At 37.4% G+C, this 25,948-nt stretch overlaps 3 protein-coding genes across 3 annotated transcripts; 2 read left to right on the plus strand and 1 right to left on the minus strand.

Moving 5' to 3' along the window:
* Positions 1 to 1,259: 1,259 nt before the first annotated feature.
* Positions 1,260 to 10,421, plus strand: LOC137715054 (serine/threonine-protein kinase sid1-like). Its single transcript, XM_068454273.1, has 21 exons — positions 1,260 to 1,456; positions 1,845 to 2,094; positions 2,601 to 2,657; positions 3,537 to 3,564; positions 3,651 to 3,773; positions 4,460 to 4,571; positions 4,745 to 4,782; positions 4,905 to 4,958; positions 5,157 to 5,225; positions 5,301 to 5,417; positions 5,547 to 5,615; positions 6,310 to 6,389; positions 6,645 to 6,770; positions 6,840 to 7,104; positions 7,534 to 7,626; positions 7,727 to 7,894; positions 8,405 to 8,529; positions 8,650 to 8,782; positions 9,303 to 9,427; positions 9,539 to 9,724; positions 10,120 to 10,421. Exons 2-21 carry the CDS (start codon positions 2,000 to 2,002, stop codon positions 10,136 to 10,138), a joined length of 2,082 nt encoding a protein of 693 aa, XP_068310374.1. The 5' UTR covers positions 1,260 to 1,456; positions 1,845 to 1,999; the 3' UTR covers positions 10,139 to 10,421.
* Positions 10,422 to 10,820: 399 nt separating this feature from the next.
* Positions 10,821 to 14,920, minus strand: LOC137715055 (PRA1 family protein H). Its single transcript, XM_068454274.1, has 4 exons — positions 14,396 to 14,920; positions 13,046 to 13,182; positions 11,805 to 11,876; positions 10,821 to 11,351 (listed from the first exon to the last, which is right to left on the minus strand). The coding sequence occupies exons 1-4, from the start codon at positions 14,803 to 14,805 to the stop codon at positions 11,281 to 11,283; spliced, it is 690 nt and encodes a 229-aa protein (XP_068310375.1). The 5' UTR covers positions 14,806 to 14,920; the 3' UTR covers positions 10,821 to 11,280.
* Positions 14,921 to 16,496: 1,576 nt separating this feature from the next.
* LOC137714555 (uncharacterized) lies at positions 16,497 to 17,177 on the plus strand. Its single transcript, XM_068453747.1, has 2 exons — positions 16,497 to 16,562; positions 16,764 to 17,177. The coding sequence occupies exons 1-2, from the start codon at positions 16,497 to 16,499 to the stop codon at positions 17,175 to 17,177; spliced, it is 480 nt and encodes a 159-aa protein (XP_068309848.1).
* The last annotated feature ends 8,771 nt before the right edge of the window (positions 17,178 to 25,948 follow it).

Below are 25,948 nucleotides of genomic sequence, written 5' to 3' on the forward strand. Positions count from 1 at the left end.
TGCAAGGTTCGTGATTGGTGCGCTGATCTCTTAGTTTAATTGCTTTTAAGTAAAGATAACAGAGTAATACGGTGGTGTCTGAACCCAAGTGGTTCAACAAAGGGGATGAGGTTCATAATTCACAATGTTGGGAGGAAGAGATAGAGTTATAATCTAAAGGTAATTAGGCCTTCCGATATCAATTTTGATTCACAATGTGGTTGATGTCATGCTAATGTCAACATGACATCAGATCCATTTAGGCACACAATTGGGCATGAATTAATTGGGTGGGTAGTCCAGCTTATTGAAAAATAAGTATGAGTTTATTAAGGCAATGAAAAATTATTTTTCAATGTTAGTGGATTTCACGTGACAGTTTATGAGTGGGAAAGCCAACTTAAAAAATAAAAGTTTGAAAATATAGCCATTTAAAGACCGCATATTGAAATATGGCTAATTTTTTCCAACTTTTATAAAATAAACCAAAATTGATGTTTAGAAGACTAATTGCTATAAGACTAAAACTTTCTCTTCCCCTCTAAACTTCAGTATTTCTCTTCTCCAAACCCTTCATCTCCATTTCGATTATTGAATTTTACCACTCGAGGTCTCAAATACCTCTCCCAAACTCGTGCATTGCTCAATGACTACTCTATTATGACTTGGATAACAATCATGAAACTTGTTGTGCGGTGGAGGGCATTAACTGCAAGGCTTGTGGTAAGAAAAAAGTGGCACTCGCTTGGGCTAAGTGATTGGTGCACTGATCTCTTAGTTTAATTGCTTTTGAATAGAAATAATAGAGTAATACGGTGGTGTCTGAACCCAGGTGGTTCAACAAAGGGAACGAGGTTCAGAATTCAAAATGTTTTGAGGAAGAGATAGAGTTTTAATCCAAGTGTAATTAAGCCTAGGCCCTAATTAAGTCTTTTGAATATCAAAGTTTGATTAGTTTTATAAGAATTGAAAATACTAGGTTATATTTCAGTAAGTGCTCTTTAAAGTAGCTAATTTCTAAATTTCTCATTAATATAGCTAAAGATTCCCAAAAAAAATAATACTTAAATGTAAAAAAGCACACCAAATTATACACCTACACGTACATTTTGGGTCCGTAATGTATATTGCCAAGTTTTGCTTAACTGTGTAAATGTGTTGGCGGGTTGTTCCAAGAACCGGATCAAAATCCAAATTAATGTTTTCTGGAATGGAAAATTTACAGAGAAGGTAAAAAAACCACTATGAAATTAGGACTCAATTATTTAAAAAGATAATATAAAAAGAAAATTAAACCCAAAACACTTTCTCTTCGATTCCTTTGAAGCTCCCAAAGCCTCTGAGCAGAGGGAGGAGGTAGGGAGAAAGAGTGCCCGATACAGATAGGAAGCGGAAGAGATCCGTCCATGGCCTCAATCCACGGACATTAGCTTCTCGGGCATACAATTTCGTATCAAAATCGCATTTTGTGTAAAGGGTAAGTCCCAAATCTCAATCTTTCTATGAATAATTGCGTTTAGATTTGAAATTTGGATGAAATTCAAGGACCCCGGATGGAAGCCGCAAGTGGGTTGTTTATATTTCGCTTTCATTGAGTGGAGTTTTTCTATAATTTGCCATTATGTTGGGCTGTCACTATGTGGGAATTCCACTTTACCTAACAAGGGCAATTACAGCAAACCCATATGCTTTGCTTTGAGTCCAACAGCTTGCATTGCATTGCATTGCATTGTGTTTTGCCATTTCCATTTCCTTGTGTCATCAAATTTTTTTTTTATTTTAATTGTTCTCGGTCAGTTAATATACGGTAGATTTGTGTCATTTGCATGGGCTGATTAGTTTTGTGTTTGCTAATGCCGTTTCAGATTTCATATTTGAAGCCAATATTTGGCTTCATATAAACTGCTATTGGGTGAATTTGGGGTTGTGAATTGGAAGTTAGGGTGTGGAAGAATTTGGTGATATTGTAGTGTTGTTTACTGGCTAAGCGGGCAAAGGGTGAAGCAACTTGTGCACCAAAATGGATGATGCAGCAGCTTTGGCAGAGGCTGCAGGATCAAGATTTAGTTCATTGGAGCTAATTGGAAGAGGATCGTTTGGCGATGTGTACAAAGCGTAAGTTCCAGTTTATAGATTCATAGTGTATTTGTATACAAGCCTTCATATGATGACTTGTTTGGGCACATCATCTAAGTTCTAGTTTATAGATGCATAGTGTATAACTTGGTATAACAAGCCTTCGTATGATGACTTGTTTGGGCACATCATCTGTCTAATTGAACAACTTCAAATTACACCTGACTTACAGAAGGTACTTAAAAGTTTTGTGCGGAAAAAACTATACATGTTACAGCCACTGGATTTCTGCAATTACTTGTTTCACCTTGTGGCCCTTTCAAATACTTGCACATGGCTGCACATAATATGCCTAGTTGTTACACACACACACACACACACTCACACACATATATTTATGTATATATTGTGATTGATTGTAGTGAAATCTGTTTAAAGTATGCCAGGTTTACTTTAATTCCTACAGTCATTGTGGTTGGGGTTGGTTCAGCATACTGCAAGATTGATTATGACTGCTGGCCTCTGATTCCTTTTCTAACTTACAGGTTTGATAAGGAGCTTAACAAGGAAGTTGCAATTAAAGTAATTGATTTGGAAGAATCGTAAGTATATTGCTTTCAATATAATTATATGTAATTCTTTTTATTGTTCTGTTCAATGTTATATGGTTGTTGTTTCTTTGAACTACGTGTAACTCCAGGCTTTTGCCATAATAGGAACTTTCCACTCTTCCTTCATTACTTTTAGTGGGTAAATTTCAAGACAGGATACAAAATTTCAGAAAGCACACATAGGGTTATACTGGTAGCTATATAGTTAGTGAATACAAGGTGTAAAGTTGATTTCAACATTTCCACTCACCAGAGAGAAGTTGATTTCCACCAGAAAACAAACAAAAAAAATATTGATATTCTATTTTTACATACAGAAAAATAAGCTTGTTACATGACGATCAGATAATTATAGGCCCAATTACTTGAGAATCGCCTAACTTGGTTGTGACTTGTATCTGGTACTAACTACGATAATAAGTTAATCAGGACTCTGCAATTTTTCTGGGACAATTTCATCATTTGTAGTGTGAATGGCTTAGAATTCTGGGACAATATTACTGACCAAAGGTAATAGTTCTTATAGAGTTTAACTAATATAACCATATGGTATTTTGTTGGAAAGAATGATTTAGATGACTACCATCTCTGATCCTCAACCTGCTGAATGCTGCATTGTCCTGCATGACTGTGGACATAGTAAGTGGTCGCTGCTGCTTAGTTACTAACTTAATTAAATGAAGGTATTCTGTCCTTATTCATGCTAATGGCCCTCATCAGAAAGTTCTATGCAATGGAATACTACATGGATAGTTGTTGTGATTCATTGTTGTTCTGCATGTCTTATTATTAATCAATCTCCTTCGAGCATAGAGCATGCTTCCCCTATCTATTCGATATTCATAAAGCTTTACTTAATATTTTCTGCAGAGAGGATGAGATTGAGGATATTCAGAAGGTGCCAATCATAATCTTTATAGCTAGGATATTGCCACTATGATTACACAAATATTTGTTTTCTGATTGAGTTTGTATGTGTTCCAGGAAATTTCAGTTTTGTCACAATGTCGATCTCCTTATATTACAGAGTACTACGGTTCCTATCTCCACCAGACAAAACTTTGGATAATAATGGAGTACATGGCCGGTGGCTCTGTTGCTGACCTAGTAGGTTACTTCTGTTGTTTGTACATAGTCAATGTGGTCAGATGAAATTTTTTTTTCATTTATAAGGCTTATAGAACTCTCTTTTATATCGCCATCTATCATCATCATAGTTCCTCTACAAGATGATGAGATTTCGTTTGGGTGATATGTAATTAATAAACTCTCTTAGGGTTTGCTTTTATTTATCAGGTAAGTTTACCCAATGATGATATTAAGGGGGGCCACTATAGCTTGATTTCTTGCTAATACGCAATTCTTGATAGTTTACAAGGCTTATTAAATGTCACACAATACTTGAGCCCGCAGACAGTAGACGAGCAAACTGGCCTGTTATCTCTTATCCAAATCGCTTTTTCTTAAGATGGAGATTCTATTACTGAATAGCCCTTTATCCTTAACTGAAAGAAAAGGTATTTCTTATCAGTTATCATAATCAAATAAATTTGTAAATAACCAAGGAGCAACTGCAAGTGGGGTTCCTTCTCAGTGTACCTGTGTCATTTTACAATTTTTGACACACTATGATGACAATTTCTCAACACTGAGTTGAAAGTTCAATGCTTTAGCTGTATTAATGCTGTTAAGTCTTGTGTGTGCATATTCATCTATGTGTGGCATTGATAACTGATGTTAAAATCACATATGTATGCATCTTTCAGAATGATCAGACAATTGTGTTTATGCAGCTCCAATCAGGTCCTCCACTGGATGAAACGTCAATGGCATGTATTCTTCGTGACTTGCTACATGCAATTGAATATTTACATAATGAAGGAAAAATTCACAGAGATATTAAAGGTATTCTGCCCTCGTCTTCCCTCCTCCCCCAACCGCCCCCGCGCCCCGCCCCCCCCCCTCTTTCTCCTCCCTCTTTCCTCTCTCTTTATCATTTTGAAGCTTTATTTAGTTTCGTTAGTTTCAACTTTCTTGTTCTAGCTCTTGTTTTAATGACACGTTTGTATTTTTTGCAGCGGCAAACATTTTATTGACAGAAAATGGCGATGTTAAGGTATATCTTCACGGTCAAAAGCCTTTAATTTATACAGAAAGTAGAAGTAGGATCCGCATTGAAGGGCGGTGTTAAATTTATTAGCCCTTGGTCTTCCAAGTTACAATTGTGACTTGTAACAGGTGGCCGATTTTGGTGTTTCCGCACAACTTACAAGGACAATATCAAGGAGGAAGGTGCAATGTTTAAACTTGAATTCATTTGCTTTGTTGTTAATCAGATCTGATGAAAGATTAGGTTAACTTATAGTTTTTTTTTAGGTTAACCTAAAAAAAAAAATTATTTTGTGCTCACTGTATGTTGTATTATGTACAAGCAATATCTTAAATGTTGTATGCTAGCTAGAATGCACTAATTTTTTTTAACAACCCCAGACATTTGTAGGAACACCATTCTGGATGGCTCCAGAAGTAATCCAGAATTCTGAAGGATATAATGAGAAGGTATACCTATTGGAGACCTCACTCTATCAGACTGAGCCTTGATGAACGACTCACATTGACCCTTTGAATTTGCAGGCAGATATCTGGTCACTGGGAATCACTGCTATTGAGATGGCAAAAGGGGAACCACCACTTGCTGATCTTCACCCAATGAGAGTTCTCTTCATTATACCTCGAGAAAATCCACCTCAGGTTCTCTAAATATACTCTAGTGTATACTGATAACAGTTATCTTAGAAAATGAATTTTCAAAGATGAAATGCTTCTCAGTTGGATATTACTCACACTATAAAAGAACCATTATTTTTGTTTCTTGTGTAGTTGGATGAGCATTTTTCTCGACCTATGAAAGAATTTGTTTCATTTTGTTTGAAGAAGGTACCAGCTGAGGTAAGTACTTAAACCATCTGAATATTTAACTATAGTTTTTGTCTTTTTGTTTTTTGGTTTGATCTATTTGAAGGAGGGAAATCATTACAAACTAGACAGCATCATTTTGGTTATAACAAGATGCATAGGAAAATTCAGGAATTGGCCCTTTTTCAAACCGAGTGGAGAATATGTACATGATTAACCTGCATAAAAAATTTGACTAAAGGCATTTATCAAACAAACAAAAATATAGCATATATTTTTGAAACTTAGAAGTGAGAGGAGTTGAATTTTATTGGTTTTTTTTATTATTATCATCTGCTCATCTTTCTGTTAAAGAGAACTATCATATTCTTCTATTTTGTTTTCTCTTAGCAATAATTAAATAATAGTACATTGCTGGTTTTTGAAACCCGTTTAATCCTATATTGGGAGTTAGTATTGAAGTGATTGTATTTTATTTAAGGTATTTGGCTACTTTTTGTGGTTTTAATACATTACTTTGGACTTATTTGCAACTGTTTATAGTGTTTGCATAGCTTTTTGTGAATATGTGCTTCAATAAGTAGAGTGTGCAATGCTTTGTTTCTGTTTGTAGCATTTCAAATCTATGCTGATATGAAGTAAAGCAGGTTGCAATCCATTATCTTGATTATGAATTCTTGAAGTTTTCTTATTGGTCTTTTTTTGTTGTTGTTGTCTTTAACCTAAGCGTGCAAGTGCCAAGGAACTTCTAAAGCACCGTTTTATTCGGACTGCAAGGAAGAGTCCACGACTTCTGGAGAGAATAAGGTGCGATATATTGCTTTTATGCCTGAAATTTTAATGATGCAACTTTATTTCTAGAATGAACCTGCAACACAATGATGCCTGGTCTGTGCCTGCCCACAGATACGAGGCATAAGAGAACTTAAGACATACGCAACTGCACCTCAGCTTGCACTTTTGTTTCATTTTTTGGCATTTACATGTCTGTGTTTTGAGTGGGCAATAAATGCTCATTAACATGGTTTAGCTAAGATGCCATGCTTTATTGTTACCTTACAGAGAGCGTCCAAAATACCCTATCAAGGAAGATGCTGACAGCCCTAGAAATGGTCCTACAGCTAGAGGGGAGATATCTGATACTGTGAAAGTGACTAGAAATATAATAGATGAAACTGTTCGGGCTAGGTGAGTTATAAATTGCTGATCACTAGTGCTTTGCAGGTTGTGTGGTTTAACTGTTGTGTTAATTTGCAGTGACCAGGGTAAGACCACAAAAAATGCTGGATGGGATTTCAGTATTGGAGCACAGGGTACAGGTACTGTTAGAAGTGTTCCAAAACTAAAACCACCGCAGGCAAGAGAGAAAAAGCCAGAAGGCAGTCAGATTACCTCTGGAAGAGTCCCAGAGAATATTAACCGACGGTTCTCGGCGTCTGGGAATGCTCTTCAAGAATCGCGTGAAGATTATTTTTCTAGGGATGGTAGAGATTCATATCATGATGAGTCAAATCCTGAAGATGTAAGTCTCCCACCCCCGTTCCTTTTTTCTTTCACATGCATGTTTGATACAAGTGACATCCCGGTGGCCACCTTTAAATATAATTTTTTATTTCATCAATGGGCTATACAAGGTTTTTTTTGTCAAAATAAAAAAAAGATTTGTAAGGTTGTCTGTCTCAAATTTTTTGTGGTTTTACTGAACTCTTATCTGTAGTCAAGGCTGTATGCCATTACTTAATTTTCACTTTTGAATTCTGTCTGCTTTTACTGGAGTAAAGTTAAACAGGGTATATAGTTCACCAAACCAATATTTTTTGCCTGAAAAAGCAAAATGTTGTGCTTTTATTAGTTCACCTCAAATTTTAGTTTACTGATTCAAAGTTGGAATTCATGATTGTTTGTACCATGTTACATTTTATATATTTAGCAATTTGAGGTGTATTTTCAGGATGAATTGACTGCGAGTGGGTCAGGAACTGTTGTTATACGAACTCCCAAAGGATCTCAACCATCTACTCAGTTTCGTCATCAAAACTCTCTGGTAACAATCTGTAAGATAGGACAAGAATCAAAGTATTCGAGTTTGAATTTGTCTTTCTGATTTAGCCCCCTTTATTTGATTAGCTCCTTTTGTTTTGTAGTCTAGTGGCACATACGCTTCTTATGAAGATGCTTCATCCAGTGGAACTGTTGTTTTTCGTGGTCAACATGATGATTCTGATTCTCCTGGAACGCCAAAATCGAGGCTGGGAATTCAAGAGAAAACTTCAACTGCCCCAAACGAAGACAGTGCCATTAATCTTGCAGAGGTGCCTTTTGATCATTGTGATATTTCAATTGATATCAGTTAGCTATCTGATCTGTCAATAAATCTCATATTAAAATAGTGCTAGCTGAAACATTGAAAGTCTTCATGTGTAAAAAAATTCAGTGCAACATGTTGGAGTAATTGCAAAAACATGCTGGGCTTTTAACTGTTGACAAGTCACCCAAATAGATTGACTTACTGTTCAGTTGCATTTTGTACCTTCCAATATCAAATTTGAAAGACCTTTTCCTTTAAATGTTCTTTCAGTTGATTTCAAAATTCCATGATGTCTTAGATCCAATCTACTTCTAGGGTTTTCATCCCCTAAATTCTCCTGATATTTTGGTTCTAAATATGAATTTCCTGGTTTTCCTTCTGAAATTTCCCAGGTTATTGTCATATTTTAGGTTGAAAGTAAAACCAGCAAACCAAAACCTAATGCTGAGGTGCTCTTGGCGTCCAGAGTGTTTAACTAATGAAGCTTCTTTTTGGATTGACAATGTTTACGCAGGCAAAGGCTGCGATTCAAGGAGGGAGGAAAGGAAATGCCAGAGATAGGTCTGCACTTAACAAGATCAACTACGATGAGCACGATAGTAGAAGAGGGCAGATGACAAGTAGCTCTGATTCTTCCAGGTACATCTACTGGAAAAAGTGCTGTTAGTGTATCTAATCTTTGCACCTGCACCCACACATACACACACATACGAGAGGGTAGAAAATTTCTAATTTATAGAAGAACTCTCTTTACCTCAGACAATCTCATGAATACTTTGATGCCCGAAAGGCATTTCCAAGATCACCCCAAGCAAGTGATGACGAAGAAAGTGCAAAAGTTATATCATCATCTGCAGCACTATCGATAGTGCTTATCCCTTCGTTAAAAGAGGTGAGCACACCCAGATATATTCATAGGACTCTTGGCTTGATATGGTGTCAAGGGGGGAAATCTTGCCTTATTGCTTGACCTGCAAGAAGTATTGTTGTCTTCTTTTTCCTTATTTTTGCCTGCTAAGGATATCATTTTTGCCCAAACTTGGGTGTTTGTCATAAGTTAGAAGCCCCATGCAGCATATTTTTAAGTTGCTTTTTAGTGTCGTGGCCCTCGTGGGTTCCCTGATTAGAGATACCACATTATTTCAGGAGGTATAGTAGATTTGTGGAAGAATGTAATGTCCATATGCATGATACAGATTGCTTGTTGTGCGCATATGTTTAAGATTTTAGGTTGTAACTATTCTAGAAACATCAAGCATAAACTTCAAGATGTGGTGTATATGTTTCAAGCTAGTTTGTTTTATCCCCTTCACTTGTGCATGCATATCCAATGAAGTCATAGTGTATATGGTTTCACCGTTTCAGACGTGTGCTTTGCCTTTCTTGTTTATTTTTCTCTTGTGTATATATAGGCCATTGCTGATGATCCAGAAGGGTCAGCTGTGCGTTCAGTTGTAAATTCGCTTGTCAAGTTGGAGAGCTTGAAGCCAGGATCTTCTGAAGTTTTTGTCAGCAAATTGCTTCAGCGATTATCAAGGTTTCACAAATTGTCTTTTTTGTTTTGTTTATTGTCCTATTCTTTCCGACCACTTAAAATGGTGGATGGTGGCATTTAGTCTAGAGGACTTATGGAAGAAAACCTTCGCAGTTCACAAAGTCCGAAGGAATCTTCATTGAAAGACTTACAGGAGCTGGCTGCTCGCATCTTTGCTAAGGGCAAGACAGCTTCTGAAGAAACACAAAAAGCAGAAGCTGATAACAAGAAAAGGCAGCAGAACAAGGAGTTCCAATCCCACGCAAATATGAGCCCGCTCGCAAGATTTTTGCTTTCAAGGTTAGTCAAGTTATTTATCTCTCATATTCCTTTTCTTATCACATACTTATTGTAATGTAAACAGAAACATAAGCGAAACGTTTCCCTTGAATTTTAGTTTATAAAGAATTGAAAGGGAATTGTTATTAGCACTCCAAAAATCTCATTCTGCACTCCAAACTTTCTATATTAGGAAAGAAAAATACACTTGTGAGAAGTGTAGAATGAGATTTTTGGAGTGCCAATAACACTTCTCAATTGAAAGGGTCCTAAATCTTTGATGTGATTTCCGCGAAACGATCCGAAGCATCATTTGGAATGAGAAGTTTTCGTCTAGTTTAGAAAGAGGAAGCTGTTTTCTCTGTAAGTTTCCTTCAATACAAATATGTAATGATGTAATTAAATGTTTGATGCAGATGGCAAGGGCAAGCTTAACGCGATCTCAACCCGGTTTGAAAGAGGTTCGAGTGGCGATTGGATATTTATTTTTGTAGTGTGATTCATGTTTTTGCATTATTCTGATTTGATGTACATATCAATATCATTGTAAGAAATTGTGCCTTTTTCATCTGCCATGATTTTTTTTTTTTTTAATTAACATTTTTGTTTCCGAGTAGCCAGCATTGCGTATAATTAGGGGTTTGCAATTGTTTTATCATTGTAATATTACCAAAATTGGTTAATATTTATCAATAATTATATTATTAATTGTGGTTTATCCTTTCCCCGATAGTTCATTTTGGTACGGTAGAAATTATATTTGGATGATGAAATCGATGTTTGGATGATGAAATCACAGATGTCTAATATTCTAAAATGACAAGAAATTGTACGTGATTCAGTATTAGCGGGGAGTTTTGGATATTTATTCATGCGTCCACAATTCAAAGCTTCCCCCTTTAATTATTGTAGTAGTATAAATTAATTGATAGACAAATCAAGATCTAGATTAAAGAAATTAAATAAGAAGTTTAATCAAAAGCAATGGTTTTGCCATTTAATACTACGGTTTAGTGATATTTTTCTGAAGTCTTAGGTTCGATTCTCGTCAAGGGCAAATTTGAACTCATTGCTAATCCATTGTGAGGTTAATTCTATCCCCTCTCCTTAGTATAAATAATAAAAGTTTCAACCAAACTTACAAAAACGATAAATGAAACACGAGAATCCTAAAACCAATTCTGTTAAGCCAAACAACAATTTGAACATTAATTGAAAAACTCAACGCTATGTACAGAGTGAGGCTAAGCCGTAGTGCCATTCACACACCCATTTTTACCTTCCCACACACCCTTATTAATTATGGCCGTGATGATCTTCAATTCGTTCGATCGACGACCAAAAATTATGAGGAGTGTGTGAGAAGTAAAAGTGTGTGGATAGCATTTCCCTTTATATAAAACCAAAAGGTCAATCGAATTTATATATGGGGGTTGGAACATGATGAGATTGAAGCTGATATAGCTCCAGTGTCTGAAACTATTGATGTATCCAAAATGCAACTGCTCTTGTGCGTAAAAGATTCCTCAAGCGTGAAGTTAAGCGAATCCTTCCGCTTAAACTGCAACACCACCTGCCTATTTGGATCGACCACGAGGAGCTTGCTTTGCACTAGTCAGCTTCCGAAATCCAGCATGCAGAATCATGCCTGCAATAGGTTCAAATCCATAGAAAATTCCATACGCAAGAAAAGGGGCGTCTAGAAATATAAACAGAATTTGTTTTTGACAACCGTAAAGTAGTTTAACTAGAACGCAAAGTAGTATAACTAGAACAAAAGATTAGCTAAAAATAGCAAGAATCAACTTGTTTTGAGAGGTGTAGAAGTTTATCAAGCTTTCTCTCATAAAGATAAAGTCAACTTTGAAACCCGTCAAGATTACAGGTTACAATCATACAATATATTCCTTTTTCTCGAAAGGATTTTTGCGAATACGATACACTACATGATTTATTTAGTGAGTTTGTATTGTTGTATTCAATAATTAACTTATCTAACTTTAGGAAACCAAAAGAACCTGACTAAAGGAATTGTGCATAATTCTTCTCCATATATATATATATATATATATAAAATATGTAAAGAACATCGAAAACACACCTGCATAACTGACAGTAAGAGCACAGAAGATAGCCATTTGAACATTTGAACATATCAGAATAACCGCAGCTACTGCAAACATAAATTCAAATCAATGTTAACAAAGCAACTCTAGATGCTATTTTATAAAAACTATGAATAGCTTGCATCGGAGTTGATATGATTGATGAATTATGGAAGCGAGAAAGGGGGGGGGAGGGAACTACACAGCTAGAGGATGATAAATACAAGAAATGTTCGGGAGAAAGCAAATGAGAGTAAAAATTACTAAACGAAAACTTCCGGCCACCCAAAAAGTAAGAGATAGTGCAAAATTTGGAGCTCCTAGAAATACATGATGTGATAATCTCTCAAGGTAGACAATCCTTGAGCAAACTACTAGGTTAAAAAGGCCAAGAGGGCCCTGGATGGAAACCTACCCTCCCCATTCAGGGTACAGCTTCTCTGATTGTACCTTTCAGACTTCAGACCTCAGAAAAGATCTCTGAACACAAGAAAACGAAAACTAAAGTGGCCATAGTGCTATCCTTGTATGTACAAAGCCTAGGTTAAGTACAGAACAGAGAAGATAGAACACACCGTTGTAACTCACAGAGAGGAACGTCTGAGCCCATGGAAAATCCAAAAAAAAAAAAAAAAAAAACCATAGCATTGGAGACTCTGTCACACTTTTAAGGTTCCTAGGAGTCTTGTATGGTAGAGCAAACATGCAGACATGAATATTAAAATATATATATATATAAACTGCTAAGATTATCTCCACTTAGGAGCTCCTGCTTAGCAGTTTATGCAGTTTATAGATCATTAGAACTCCACATTGTCTTCGTCCATACCAGAGTATGAACCTCTTTATATACTCTTTAATTTTTATTGTAAACCAATATCAAGCTAAATGCAAAACATTTACCCCATTTAAGAGTTCCCCAAATTAAAGGATACCTTGATAATTTTATACTTGCTCACATGTACACCATTCTAAGTGCAACAAACAACATAACACCACAAATGTTAAATGGAGTTTTCGCCATTTTGCATTGTCTACGTTACTATGTATATTATACACGCATAACAAGATCTAAAGAAGGGTGAAAAAAGAATTAACTTGGAAAACTCAAGAAGTTCGTGGCATTTTCGACTAGTAACAAGCTCAATCCTTACTTATGTAGAAGAGAATGCTAAGTAAACAGAACAAATGCACAAGAGAATACTGCTATTGCCCAAACACAGGGTCAACAACTCACCACATTGAGCAAAACGAATTAAGCACTGCCGAACTATTGGGTATTGGTCCAGTCCCCATCTTTCACTACAGAACTTAAAAACATCCCATAGTGCCAAACAAGATATCAATCCAACAAGAGCCAGTGGCATCTGATATCTGTAATCAAATAAAATATACACAAAAATATCAGATAGGATGAGGGGGAAAACACTGACAGTTATTAAACCACAACCTGCCAAAGAGGAAAAGCTAAAAAGTACAGACAAAGGAAAGAGTAATACATTACTTATTTTATTTAACAGGACCCCCAACAGGATCAGACTCATCATACAGGACACAATTAAGCCTATCTTGCCCACGCCCTTTCACCCTCTAGCATTAAGATGAATTATGAAAAGGAGCACAGCTGTAGCTTTACCTTTCATCTCCCCTTCACTGGCAAAGTGAAGATTGAATGAGATTACATTCCCTCCACCAAAAGACCAACGAGGAGGATGTTCATATGGGAGTAAATGCGTTGCTTGGCAACACCTACTTAACAGTCTAAACCACTCAAATCATTCCAAGTGGTGCTAGTTTCTTGAATTTTATAAACAATACCCAACCTTTCAACATAGCCAAGACCAAAACTACATACATAGTAAAGTTACTTGGGCCAAGGAAAAACAACTAACGATTTGAAATTTGACTATTAGATTATTATAGGTCCACACAACAAAGAAGCTTGCAATTCAAATTTCTCAGCAGATTTAGAATTGCAAATATCGCCTATTAGAAGACAAAGCGCATCATAAGACAAAAGGTGTCAACATTTTCAATTTGCTTCCATTTACTGAAGTTCTTGGAACAAATTAAATAGAGAGCCAGCTTTTAAAATTCTAACTAGAACCTAAAAAGAAAAATGCATTGATATGAAACCAGGACAGGAAAACAACAAATCGATTACTTACGTTAGCTTCCTCAAAATTCTTTTTTTTATTGTCTTTTTGGTTTCCATTCTATCACTTCTTTTTCTCCAACACAAACCAAAACCCAATTCTCAAAACTCACTAGCAATCATGAACCAACGAGAAAGAGAAAGAACCGTTCCTCCTTTTAACCAATCAATTCTCAAAACACCCCCTTACCATTTACAATCTTAAAACAAAGAGGGTAGTAACAAAGACAAAAAAACACAGAACCCATGTAATCTAGAGCTCAATTATTCTCCAAAGTCTTGCTTTTTTTATCATCCAATTCCCAGAAATTCCACAACCACCTTGAATACAAACAGAACCCAATTCTCTAAACTCACCCAAGGATCAAAATACATACATATACTGATATACATATACAGAGAGAGAGAGAGAGAGAGAGAGAGAGTGCATACAAAGAGCAAGCAAAGAAGAGCACGAACAAAGTAGCATAATTTCTAGAATAGCGCTTGACATTCTCCTGGACCCTCATGCGAGCCTGCGAAACAGAGAGAGGGAAAGAGTAGGATTCGGAGGACCCAAAAAAGGCGGTGGTCCACGGCGGTGTCTGGGCGGCAAGGTCGTCGTTGGTGAGCTTGGAGAAGGGGTTAATGGTGAAGAGAGAGAAAAGGGTGAAAATGCGAGAGAAGAGTGAGATGAAGAAGCCGTTTGTGATGGAGGCTGCGTCAGCGGTGGCGGCGGAGGAGGTGGTGATGGCGGTGGAGGTGTGCTGGTCGATGATTTCTGGGTAGCCATTGTCGCGGAGCCATGACTCGAAGAAAGGGTCGGGGACGCTGAGAGATAAAGGGTTGGAGGTGAATACCATGGTAATTCCCTCCCGAGTCCTGCCTGCAACTTTTTGGTTTGCCCTTGGATTTTGGGATTTTTGTGTTGATGATGTTATGTTGGTTTTGTTTCGTTGAGAAGATAATAGTATTTCCTTGAATTATATTGGTCGTACTGCATAGGGATATATAAAGAGTGTGAAATATGAATAAAATCACAAATTTAACAAAATAAAACTTTTGATGTCATTATTCATTTTTATTTGTAAACGAGAGATTTTATATTCGAATCTTATAGATAATGAATTCGATATCAAATTAGGTTGTCCATTGTTTCACTTACCTGAACTCTTCTCTCTCTTAATATAAAATATATCATTATACTAAAAAAATAATAATAAATTTACAGCAGTAATTTTTCTTTTTAATAAAAAACGATTGAGAGATTTACAATGCTTCGAAATTATCATTTTATATATATATATATATATATATATATATATATATATATTGGTTTAGGAAATGTGGGGTACTCATCTTTGAGGAAAGAGTAATACACGCACTTGCCACATATTTGTGATATTATTTGTATTATTTCTGTTATAAAGGCAGAACTGTTGAAAAGTCTCATGGGCAATGAATGCCCACAGTTTCATTTGTGAAAGTCTTCTGCATGGGCAAAGTTTTCAATGCCCATGCAAAGTGAAAGAGATTGTATAGTCAGACGAAGTTTCATAAATTTCAAGATGCATTAGCTGCATCAGTTTGGAGTTGCTCTATAAATAGAGCACTCCGCATGTTTTTAAGTTATAAGGAAAGAAAAGAAGAAGTGAACGAGAGAAAAATATCAGTAACATCATCTATTTTCTCTGCTTTTATTTGTTATCTGCTTGTGCTATAGTTTTAGTATGGCATTTTACATCTACCTTGCACCTACCATTAAAAAGGTTATTCTCTCAAACTTTAACTATTTTATAACACGTTATCAGCACGAGTCTCTAAATATAATTATTCTCTCATCTCTCTTCGCCGAACGAACGAAAGAAAGAAAAAAAATGTTTCCTTTAAGGTTTTTACTGTTCATCTTTTTCCTCTGCCTCAACTGCACTGTGTACCCTCGCGACGAGTTGTTTGCTCCATCCCTGCTCTTAGTTCTCCAACTATCGGTTACATATATCTTTGATTACTTGTTTGGTGTAGAGATTGATTACTAACCCAGTATTTATTTATGTTAATTCTACTGCAATCCAAGATGGTGCGGTACAATCGTTCATCTTGAACTGCAAATTTATTCTTATTGCGATCCAAGACGGTGCGGTATCATCGCCTATCTTGGACTGCAGATTTAATTTTACTGCAATTTTTAGGTGGAGCGGTATAATCGCACACCCTACCCTGCATATTCGAATTTACCTGCTATTTAATTTCATTGCAATTTTATGTGGTGCGGTATAATCGCCCACGCTGCTCTGCATATTTAATTTTCCTGTTACTTGAGTGGTGCGGAATAATCGCCCATTCTATATTACATTATTTCAATGAGAATGGTGCGGTACGATCGCCCTTCTCATTCACCCTGAAAATCTCGAGCCAGAAGTTTCGAGTGCTTATCATTTTGGCCTAAAGATCAAAATGAAAAATTTGTAAGAACCAGAAGTTCTAACATCATATTCCTCCAGGAATACATATTATTGCAAGTTCTTACACATCTCATTTTCTTTCAGAAAAGAAAATGACGAACTTGGCGAAGCTTGAATTTGCTGCTCTGGATAATACCGGGAAGAATTACCTGACCTGGGTACTGGATACCAAGATCCATCTGGAAGCAGGGAATCTTGGAGATACCATCAGGGAAGAGAGCAACTCATCCTCTCAAGATCGGGCAAAGGCCATGATTTTCATTCGCCGCCATCTTGATGAGGCACTAAAGAGCGAGTACTTAACGGTTGAAGATCCGTTAGCTCTCTGGAATGCCTTGAGAAACAGATACAATCACCAGACAACGGTGATTCTTCCAAGGGCCCGCTATGAGTGGACTCATCTGAGGATTCAAGACTTCAAGTCAGTGGCAGAATACAATTCTGCATTGTTCAGAATTACCTCTCAGATGAAGCTCTGTGGGGATATTATTACTGAGGAGCATATGCTGGAAAATACTCTCACCACATTTCATGCCTCCAACGTGCTCCTGCAGCAGCAGTATAGAGCGCGAGGCTACACTGAGTACAACCAGCTGATATCTGTGCTCTTAGTAGCTGAACAGAATGATGAGCTCCTGATGAAAAACCATCATTCCCGACCTACTGGATCTGCACCATTCCCAGAAGTGAATGCTGCTTCCCTCGAAGTGAACGCCACATCCTCTGGTGGTGATAATCATAAACGAGGACGTGGCCACAAGCGAGGTCGATAGAATAGGAAAAGCAAGAACCATGGAGTTCAGTTTCACAACCAAGTTCCGAGGCATAATTCAGGCCCGAGCTTCAAAAATGCGAATCGCCACAAAGGCAAAGCTCATATAAACAATGCTCCTAGAAACTCTGAAGGAGCCTGCCATAGGTGTGGTGGCAATGGGCATTGGGCGCGTACTTGTCGTACCCCAAAACATCTAGTGGATCTGTATCAAGCCTCCCTCAAGGAGAAGGGTGTCGAGACCAACTTTCTCGACCAGGCTAGACCAATGGATATACCTGATCCAATGTTTGACTTATCAGGGCAGTTGAACACAACTCATCTAGATGTTCCAGACTTTATTATGGAAAGGGGAAATGAAGTATACCGGTCTGATTGAAACATTAATGTACTTTTATTATGCTGAACTTGTAGTATTTTCAGATTCAATAAAAGTGGCATGTAAATTTCTTGTTATAACTTGCTTTTAACTCTGATTCTCTTACTCAGAGAGCATGGATAAAAATTGTGGTTATTCTCAGAACATGAGAAATGGCAGAGATATTTGTCTTGCAGACAGTGCAACCACACATACAATACTTCGTGATCGAAAGTATTTCTCAAGCTTAAAACTTACAAGAGTAGGGGTAACAACAATATCAGGACCTTCAGATGTAATTCAAGGTTCAGGGCAAGCCCAGATTATGTTACCAAATGGAACAATATTGTCCATACAGAATGCATTGTATGCTACTCGATCTACTCGAAATTTGTTGAATTTCAAAGACATACGTCTAAATGGATACCACATTGAAACAAAAAGTGCAGAAAATGTGGAGTATCTATGCATTACCTCCAATGATACCCAGAAGCGTATATTGGAGAAGTTGCGTGGTATGTCGAGTGAATTATATTATACATACATAAGGACAATTGAATCACATACTGTTATGAATCAGAAGTTCATTGATTTAAAAGTTTACATGCTTTGGCATGACCGTCTGGGTCATCCAGGATCTACCATGATGCGTAGGATCATTACCAACTCTAATGGACATCCATTAGTGAGCAGACACATTGCTGCCTCAAATGATAACCCTTGCAAAGTTTGTTCTCAAGGGAAGTTGGTAATTAGACCATCACAATTAAAGGTTGATGCTGAATCCCCATCATTTCTGCAAGGAATTCAAGGGGATATTTGTGGGCCTATTCAACCATTTCGATATTTTATGGTTTTGGTTGATGCATCTACCCGATGGTCACATGTTTGTCTTTTGTCTACTCGGAATGTAGCCTTTGCGAGACTTCTTGCTCAAATAATTAAGTTACGAGCACAGTTCCCAGATTATCCCATTAAGTCAATCCGACTTGATAATGCTGGTGAATTTACGTCTCAAACCTTTGATGATTATTGCATGACATTGGGCATTGATGTTGAACACCCTGTTCCTCATGTCCATACTCAAAATGGTTTAGCAGAAGCATTGATCAAGCGGTTTCAGTTAATAACTCGCACTCTGCTTATGAAAACCAAATTGCCAGTCTCTGCATGGGGACATGCCATCTTACAGGCTGCATCATTGGTTCGATTGAGACCTATAGCCAACCATCAATACTCTTCAGTACAACTCGTGTTTGAACATCAGCCAAACATTTCCCATTTACGAGTTTTTGGTTGTGCTGTTTATGTGCCTATTGCACCGCCGCAACGCACTAAAATGGGACCTCAGCGTAGACTGGGAATTTACTTGGGTTTTGATTCACCATCTATCATTAGATATTTGGAACCCTTGACAGGTGATATGTTTACAGCTCGTTTTGCTGATTGTCACTTTGATGAGACAATTTTCCCGTCATTAGGGGGAGAAAAGACCGTTCCAGAAGAACGGAAAGAGCTGACATGGGTTGTTCCCACCTTGTCTCATTTTGATCCTCGCAGCATTCAATGTGAAAATGAAGTGAGAAGGATCGTTCATCTTCAAAGCATTGCCAATCAAATGCCAGATGCATTTAATGATGCTATGAAAGTGACAAAATCACATATACCAGCTGCAAATGTACCTCCAATAATTGATGTCCCTGTTGGACAAAATAAAGTGGCAGCAAATGATTCATCTAGTGCACGCCTGAAGCGTGGTAGACCCCAAGGTTCAAAAGATTCAGCTCCTCGAAAGAGAAAGTCGAGGGCCCACAACTGAATCCAAATGAAATCATTCAGGAAGAGAAAATGAATGATACATCCACAATTCATAATTCTGGACTTCCAGAAAAAGAAAATGTCCTTGATGAGACATCTACCCCTGAAGAGACAGAAGTACATGAAAGCAAAGAAATCTCCATAAATTATGCATGTACAAATGAATTGTGGGATCGGAATGAAATAATCATCGATGATATGTTTGCATTTGCAGTAGCCACTGAAATCATCTTAAGTGATGATATTGAGCCCCGTTCTGTTGATGAATGCAAACAGAGACAGGATTGGCCTAAGTGGAAAAATGCAATCCAGGCAGAATTAAATTCCTTGGAAAAGCGGAATGTTTTTGGACCAGTAGTCCAAACCCCGCCTAGTGTAAACCCCGTGGGTTACAAATGGGTATTCACAAGGAAACGCAATGAGAAAAACGAGATCGCAAGATACAAAGCACGACTCGTTGCACAAGGTTTTTCTCAAAGACCTAGAATTGATTATGAGGAGACATACTCTCCTGTAATGGACGCAATCACGTTCCGTTACTTAATAAGTTTAGTAGTTTCAGAAAGACTTGACATGAGACTTATGGATGTCATCACTGCGTATCTATATGGAGAATTAGATACTGATATCTATATGAAAGTCTCAGAAGGACTTAAGTTGCCTGAAACAAGTAATAAACCACGAGGTATGCTCTCGATCAAATTAAGGCGATCATTGTATGGTCTGAAGCAATCTGGACGAATGTGGTATAATCGTCTCAGTGAGTATTTGATCAAAGAAGGGTATATCAACAATGTTATTTGCCCTTGTGTGTTCATTAAGAAATCCAATTCTGGATTCGCTATAGTGGCAGTATATGTTGATGATATGAATCTAGTTGGGACTCCTGAAGAGCTCAATAAAACTGCTGAATATCTGAAAAGCGAATTTGAAATGAAAGATCTTGGGAAAACAAAATATTGTCTCGGCCTGCAGATTGAGCATTATGCTAGTGGAATTTTGGTCTACCAATCAGCTTACATTGAAAAAAATTTGAAGCGATTTGGTATGGATAAGGCTTATCCACTAAGTACGCCACTGGTCGTTCGTTCTTTGGACATTAAGAAAGATCCATTTCGTCCAAAAGAAGATGATGAGCTGGTCCTTGGTCCAGAAGTACCATATCTGAGTGCAGTAGGTGCTTTGTTGTATTTAGCACAATGTACTAGACCAGATATAGTTTTTTCAGTTAATTTGTTAGCAAGGTATAGCTCTGCTCCAACAATTCGCCATTGGAAGGGTATCAAAGATGTATTGCAATACCTTCATGGGACAACAGACATGGGTCTCTTCTACTCAAAGAACTCCACAGATGACCAGGTCCTTGTTGGATATGTAGATGCTGGCTTCCTCTCTGATCCGCATAAAGCCCGCTCACAAACTGGATATGTGTTTAAGAATAGAGATACAGCAATCTCATGGCGCTCAACCAAGCAAACATTAGTTGCTACATCTTCAAATCATTCAGAAATACTTGCTTTACATGAAGCAAGTTGTGAATGTTCTTGGTTAAGATCAATGATCCATCATATCCGGAATTCATGTGGTCTAACTTCGAAGACAAACAATCCAACTGTCATCCATGAAGATAATGCAGCCTGTGTTGCCCAAATGAAGGAAGGATTCATCAAGGGCGATAAGACTAAACACATATCTCCAAAGTTTTTCAGTGCTCATGAGCTTCAGAAGGCTAAAGTTATTGAAGTCAGACAAATCCGTTCAAATGAAAATCTGGCAGACTTGTTCACCAAATCTCTACCAAAGTGCACATTTCAGAAGTTAGTGCAAGGCATCAGATTACGTCGACTTACCAAACAGCTAAATTTGGAGAATGCGGAATCAGGGGGAGATACATATCAGGGGGAGCATCCCTGATACATGCTTGTTGTACTCTTTTTCCTTCGATTAGGATTTTTCCCACTGGGTTTTTCCTATCAAGGTTTTAACTAGGCAACATAAGCATACTTGACACTATATCAATGATCCAGGAAAAGTTGTACTCTTTTTCCTTCGCTATGGTTTTTTTCCCACTGGGTTTTTCCAAGCAAGGTTTTAACGAGGCAACTCATGTTGATATGTGGGCATCCAAGGGGGAGTGTTGAAAAATCTCATGGGCAATGAATGCCCACAGTTTCATTTGTGAAAGTCTTCTGCATGGGCAAAGTTTTCAATGCCCATGCAAAGTGAAAGAGATTGTATAGTCAGACGAAGTTTCATAAATTTCAAGATGCATTAACTGCATCAGTTTGGAGTTGCTCTATAAATAGAGCACTCCGCATGTTTTTAAGTTACAAGGAAAGAAAAGAAGAAGTGAACGAGAGAAAAATATCAGTAACATCATCTATTTTCTCTGCTTTTATTTGTTATCTGCCTGTGCTATAGTTTTAGTGTGGCATTTTACATCTACGTTGCACCTACCATTAAAAAGGTTATTCTCTCAAACTTTAACTCTTTTATAACAAGAACCTACCAGCATATGTTAATCACATATTTATTAGAGATAATATAAATGTGTGGTAAGATTAATATTTTTGTTGAGAAAAATTATAAATGTGAGATCCATCACTTAAAATGAGAACGTAAACGGATCCCAAATTCACATGTTTGTTGTTGAAGTAGAATATACATTTACATTTTTTGAAAAGATAAATATAGTTTTTACAACTCAAATTTGCATATTTTCCAATTAAAATGCTCTCAATATTAGGAGATATTTCGAGTAAGAATAGCTAAATGTGTTTCTATTATTCAAAATATTCAAAGTTCGGTGTAAAAGGGAGTAGTTTCGTTTTCGGTAATGTGGTTATGTCCACATTGCAATGTTTTTGGTATCTTTACTTATTTAGGTCTCCTTTGGTTTTGTTTTTTTTTTCTTTCATCAAAAGCTGCTTTACTTTAAAATTAAGCAATAAAAAAAATATTTGTCCTCAACCGTTTGGTACGCAGACGGGACGGGATGGAATGGAACGGAATGGGATGGAACGGGACGGAATAGGATGGGATGGAACGGAGGTTCCGTGTATGTTAGGTACCCGCAGGACGGAACCAAACGGAGGTTCATCACGCCCAACAAACTCTTCGGCACCTGCAAAAAATAGAAAAACTCAAATCCCAAATCAGACAAATAAGAAATCTTTCAGACCAATTTTAAACAAATCTTTGGGAAAAATCAAGTAGGTACCTCTCAAATCGGTGATTTGGCGATATATATATCTGCGACACCTTTTTCAACTCCTATTTCGTAGCCATAAACATGCTTCTGAGAAGCTCCTCGGCACCAATCCTGACCTCATGGGTGTCCCACTCCAAAGACTCCGAGCGAGAGCCGGAGCCACTTCTCTCTAGAACCAGGTCCATTTCCTTATCATCTTCTTCCTTTCACTCACCGACAATCGACCCAACAAAAACCCAAGTCTCACTCGAATCCGACATCAAAATCCAACAAAACCCCAGAAACAAGAACCTACCTCCCCATACCTCAAAGCCTCCGAAAGAACCGGAAGATGAGATAAAACCTACTTCGAGATCTTTGTTCAAAACTGAAAGGCTGTTATCTAGCTCTGGTTTGGGGGAGAAAGTTATGGATGGTGAGGACTGCGGCGGGGGAGAGAAGAAAGAGAGTGTTTTGTCTGTTATAATTTTGTGTTCCACAGATGTGGAACGGGTTGTTCCAAGGGTGAAACGGAACGAAAATTCACTCAAAACTTGTTTCGTGGAACAACACATTCCACCCATTTTCGGCGTACCAAACATGGGACGAAACATCTTATCCCACTCCGTTCCGTCCCGTCTTACGTACCAAAAAGACCCACACTGTGATTGGCTTTGGTGGTTGATTTAGGGAATGTACTTTGATTCAATGTAATGTGAAAAAAAATTGGTAAAATATAATATCATGCTTATTTTAAAAGTAATAATTTCTAGATAACAACTTTTAAAGGCAGATTATAGGTTGCTTTGCTTTTATAAAAGGCAACGCTGAATTTTTAATGAATATTTTCAATTCTATGATCATTAGGTTTAAAAATGACATTATTTATTCTTCTACATGCATTTTATCCCCTAGGGAAGATCCAGTGACTTGCGGGATGGTGAGGTACAGAGTTTCGGCACCGCCGATGGTCCCAACGATGGTCCTGCACAACGGTCCCGCACATTGTCTAACCTTCCTTCAAACAACCATGGTGGATGCAGAAAATCCATGGGGTATAGTCGATGGAGTTGACGGAGAATCATAGGTACGTTTGTCATTTAATTCTTCGTTCTATTCTACCATGTACGTACCAAACGCAGAACAAAATAATTGTCTCATTCCGTCTTGTGCGTGCCAAACATAGCATGGAACCCTCATTCCATTCCATTCCATTATGTCCCGTCTACGTACAACATGACCACCACCACCTACTAGGGGTGGGCATAAAAACCATCAAACCACAAAACCGAATCGAACCGTATAAAAAATATCGAAAAGAACTGTGTTGACCGGAAAAGTCAACTTTGAGTAAAAAACCGAACCGGACCGTTCAAACCGGTTCCGATTTCAAATGAACAAGAACCGGCCGGAACCAAACCGAACCATTTATTAATACTAAATAAATAAATTATATATATATATATATGCACGCAAACATGTCATGATATAATAAATTGAAAAATTAGTTTCACCAAGTTGCAAAGCAATGGATGTCATCCCAATTAAGGCTTACTCACCTCACCCTTTCACCTCACTCACGGCCTCACATCACATTCCCCCATTTCAGTTTCACATAGCCGACCCTACATGATTGCACTTTTTTAGTTGTCGCTGCCATTTGGAAAAAAGGAGTGTCTGCACTCTATTCTAGAGAAACCAATATCAGTGGCTACCTTAAATTGAGAATTCTCCCAAGAGGAGTATCATTGCTTTGGTTTAGTGTTCTATGAGTAGAGGAAAGGGGTGGTGCGGTACATCTATTGCTATGCTGTCCTGTTGCTAGGATATGTGATCTCATGTCAGTTGAACGACATTTTGTTTCATCGCTTTTCCTAGGTTTTTTACATAAATCGATCAACCAGGGGCAACGGAGCTCGCTCACGTCGCTAATCATGTATTCGCTCACACGACCAAGCCAAATGCTTGATTTTAGAAGGAGAAATCACTCTCTTCAAATGCACAAGGCAAATACAATTTTAATTCATTCAAGTCTCGCCCCAAAAGCTTTTGATACATCAATATTTAAAGGAGCTCAAGATAAAGGAATATAAATATACTACAACTTCCTAAGAAACTCTCTAAAAATGACCTAACAAGTTCCTATGTCATTAAAATACAAAGCCTTATTATTCCAATGCATACTAGTGGTTTTCAAATTGTTTTCTTCAAGGTCTGCCTCCTGCATCATTCTCCTCTTCTAAAAAAAAAACTTGTACTCGAGTTTCATTTAATCTTCCTTGATGCATGAGGGATATTAGTAGCTTCAGGACTTGAGGTTGTGGGAACTAACTTAGGCTCATCATGGAACAAATAAAGATCAGAGATATTAAAAATTGGGACTAATTTTCGTCCCCTTTGGAAATGACTCATCCTCGGGTTTAAATCTTCATTGACTCCGTTGTAATCTTGAAATTGATTTTTGCCTTTCCACACGAATAAATACTTGGAATATTTCCTTATTCTTGAAATAGTAAATTCATGCTCCATGACAAATCTTGTAATCCAACTAATATCAATTTTCATTTGATTGACTAAATCAACCAAAACTTGAGAAACCTTTCAATTAAAAATATCAAAACCAATAAAATCATTGTATTCATAAATAACATCTTCTTTCATATCAACAATATCTTGGAATTTAATATCTCCCACTTTAGCAACATCACCGACTTCCTTCAAAGATTTGTGAGATGAAAACCCTTCTTCTCTCCCACCAAAACTTTTGTTATTACTCAATCTAAAACCACCACAAATTTTACAATTACTCAAGCAACAATCAAATAAGGGGGGCATACTCAAATGAATTAAAGACGAAGCCTCAATATTTTCACACCCATAATTTGAACTAAGATAATTCAAACTAACCGTATCTTGTGCCAATTCATTGTAAACTGCTGACCTTTTTCAATTGACTCAAACCATGGAGCGTAATCATGAAAAAGGTCAACACATTGCAAACAAATGCCTCCCTTCCCTTCGGAAACCACAACGCCTCGTCATCGATTTTCAATGCAAGAAATTTGATTGGTGAGATGTTGATGCATCCTCTTAATCTCTTCCATGTTGTTGTCAACATACTTGTCATAAATTGGTGGAGAATTCTAATCAACCAAGCTAATCTCTTTAACCATTTGATGTTCAAACGGATGAAAAATATCAGCCATGATCTTCTAGCATAGTGGAAAACCTACTCTGATACCACTTGATGCAGGATAGAACCAAGGGTATTGAGGAAAGGGGAATAGATAACCTGAGATTCGCTCAACCAGGGGCAACGGAACTCGCTCATGTCGCTAATCGTGGATTCGCTCACACGACCAAGTCAAATGCTTGATTTTAGAAGGAGAAATCACTCTCTTCAAAT

This window comes from Pyrus communis, chromosome 14 (assembly GCF_963583255.1).
Source record: "Pyrus communis chromosome 14, drPyrComm1.1, whole genome shotgun sequence".
In the NCBI taxonomy this organism is placed as follows: Eukaryota; Viridiplantae; Streptophyta; class Magnoliopsida; order Rosales; family Rosaceae; genus Pyrus; species Pyrus communis.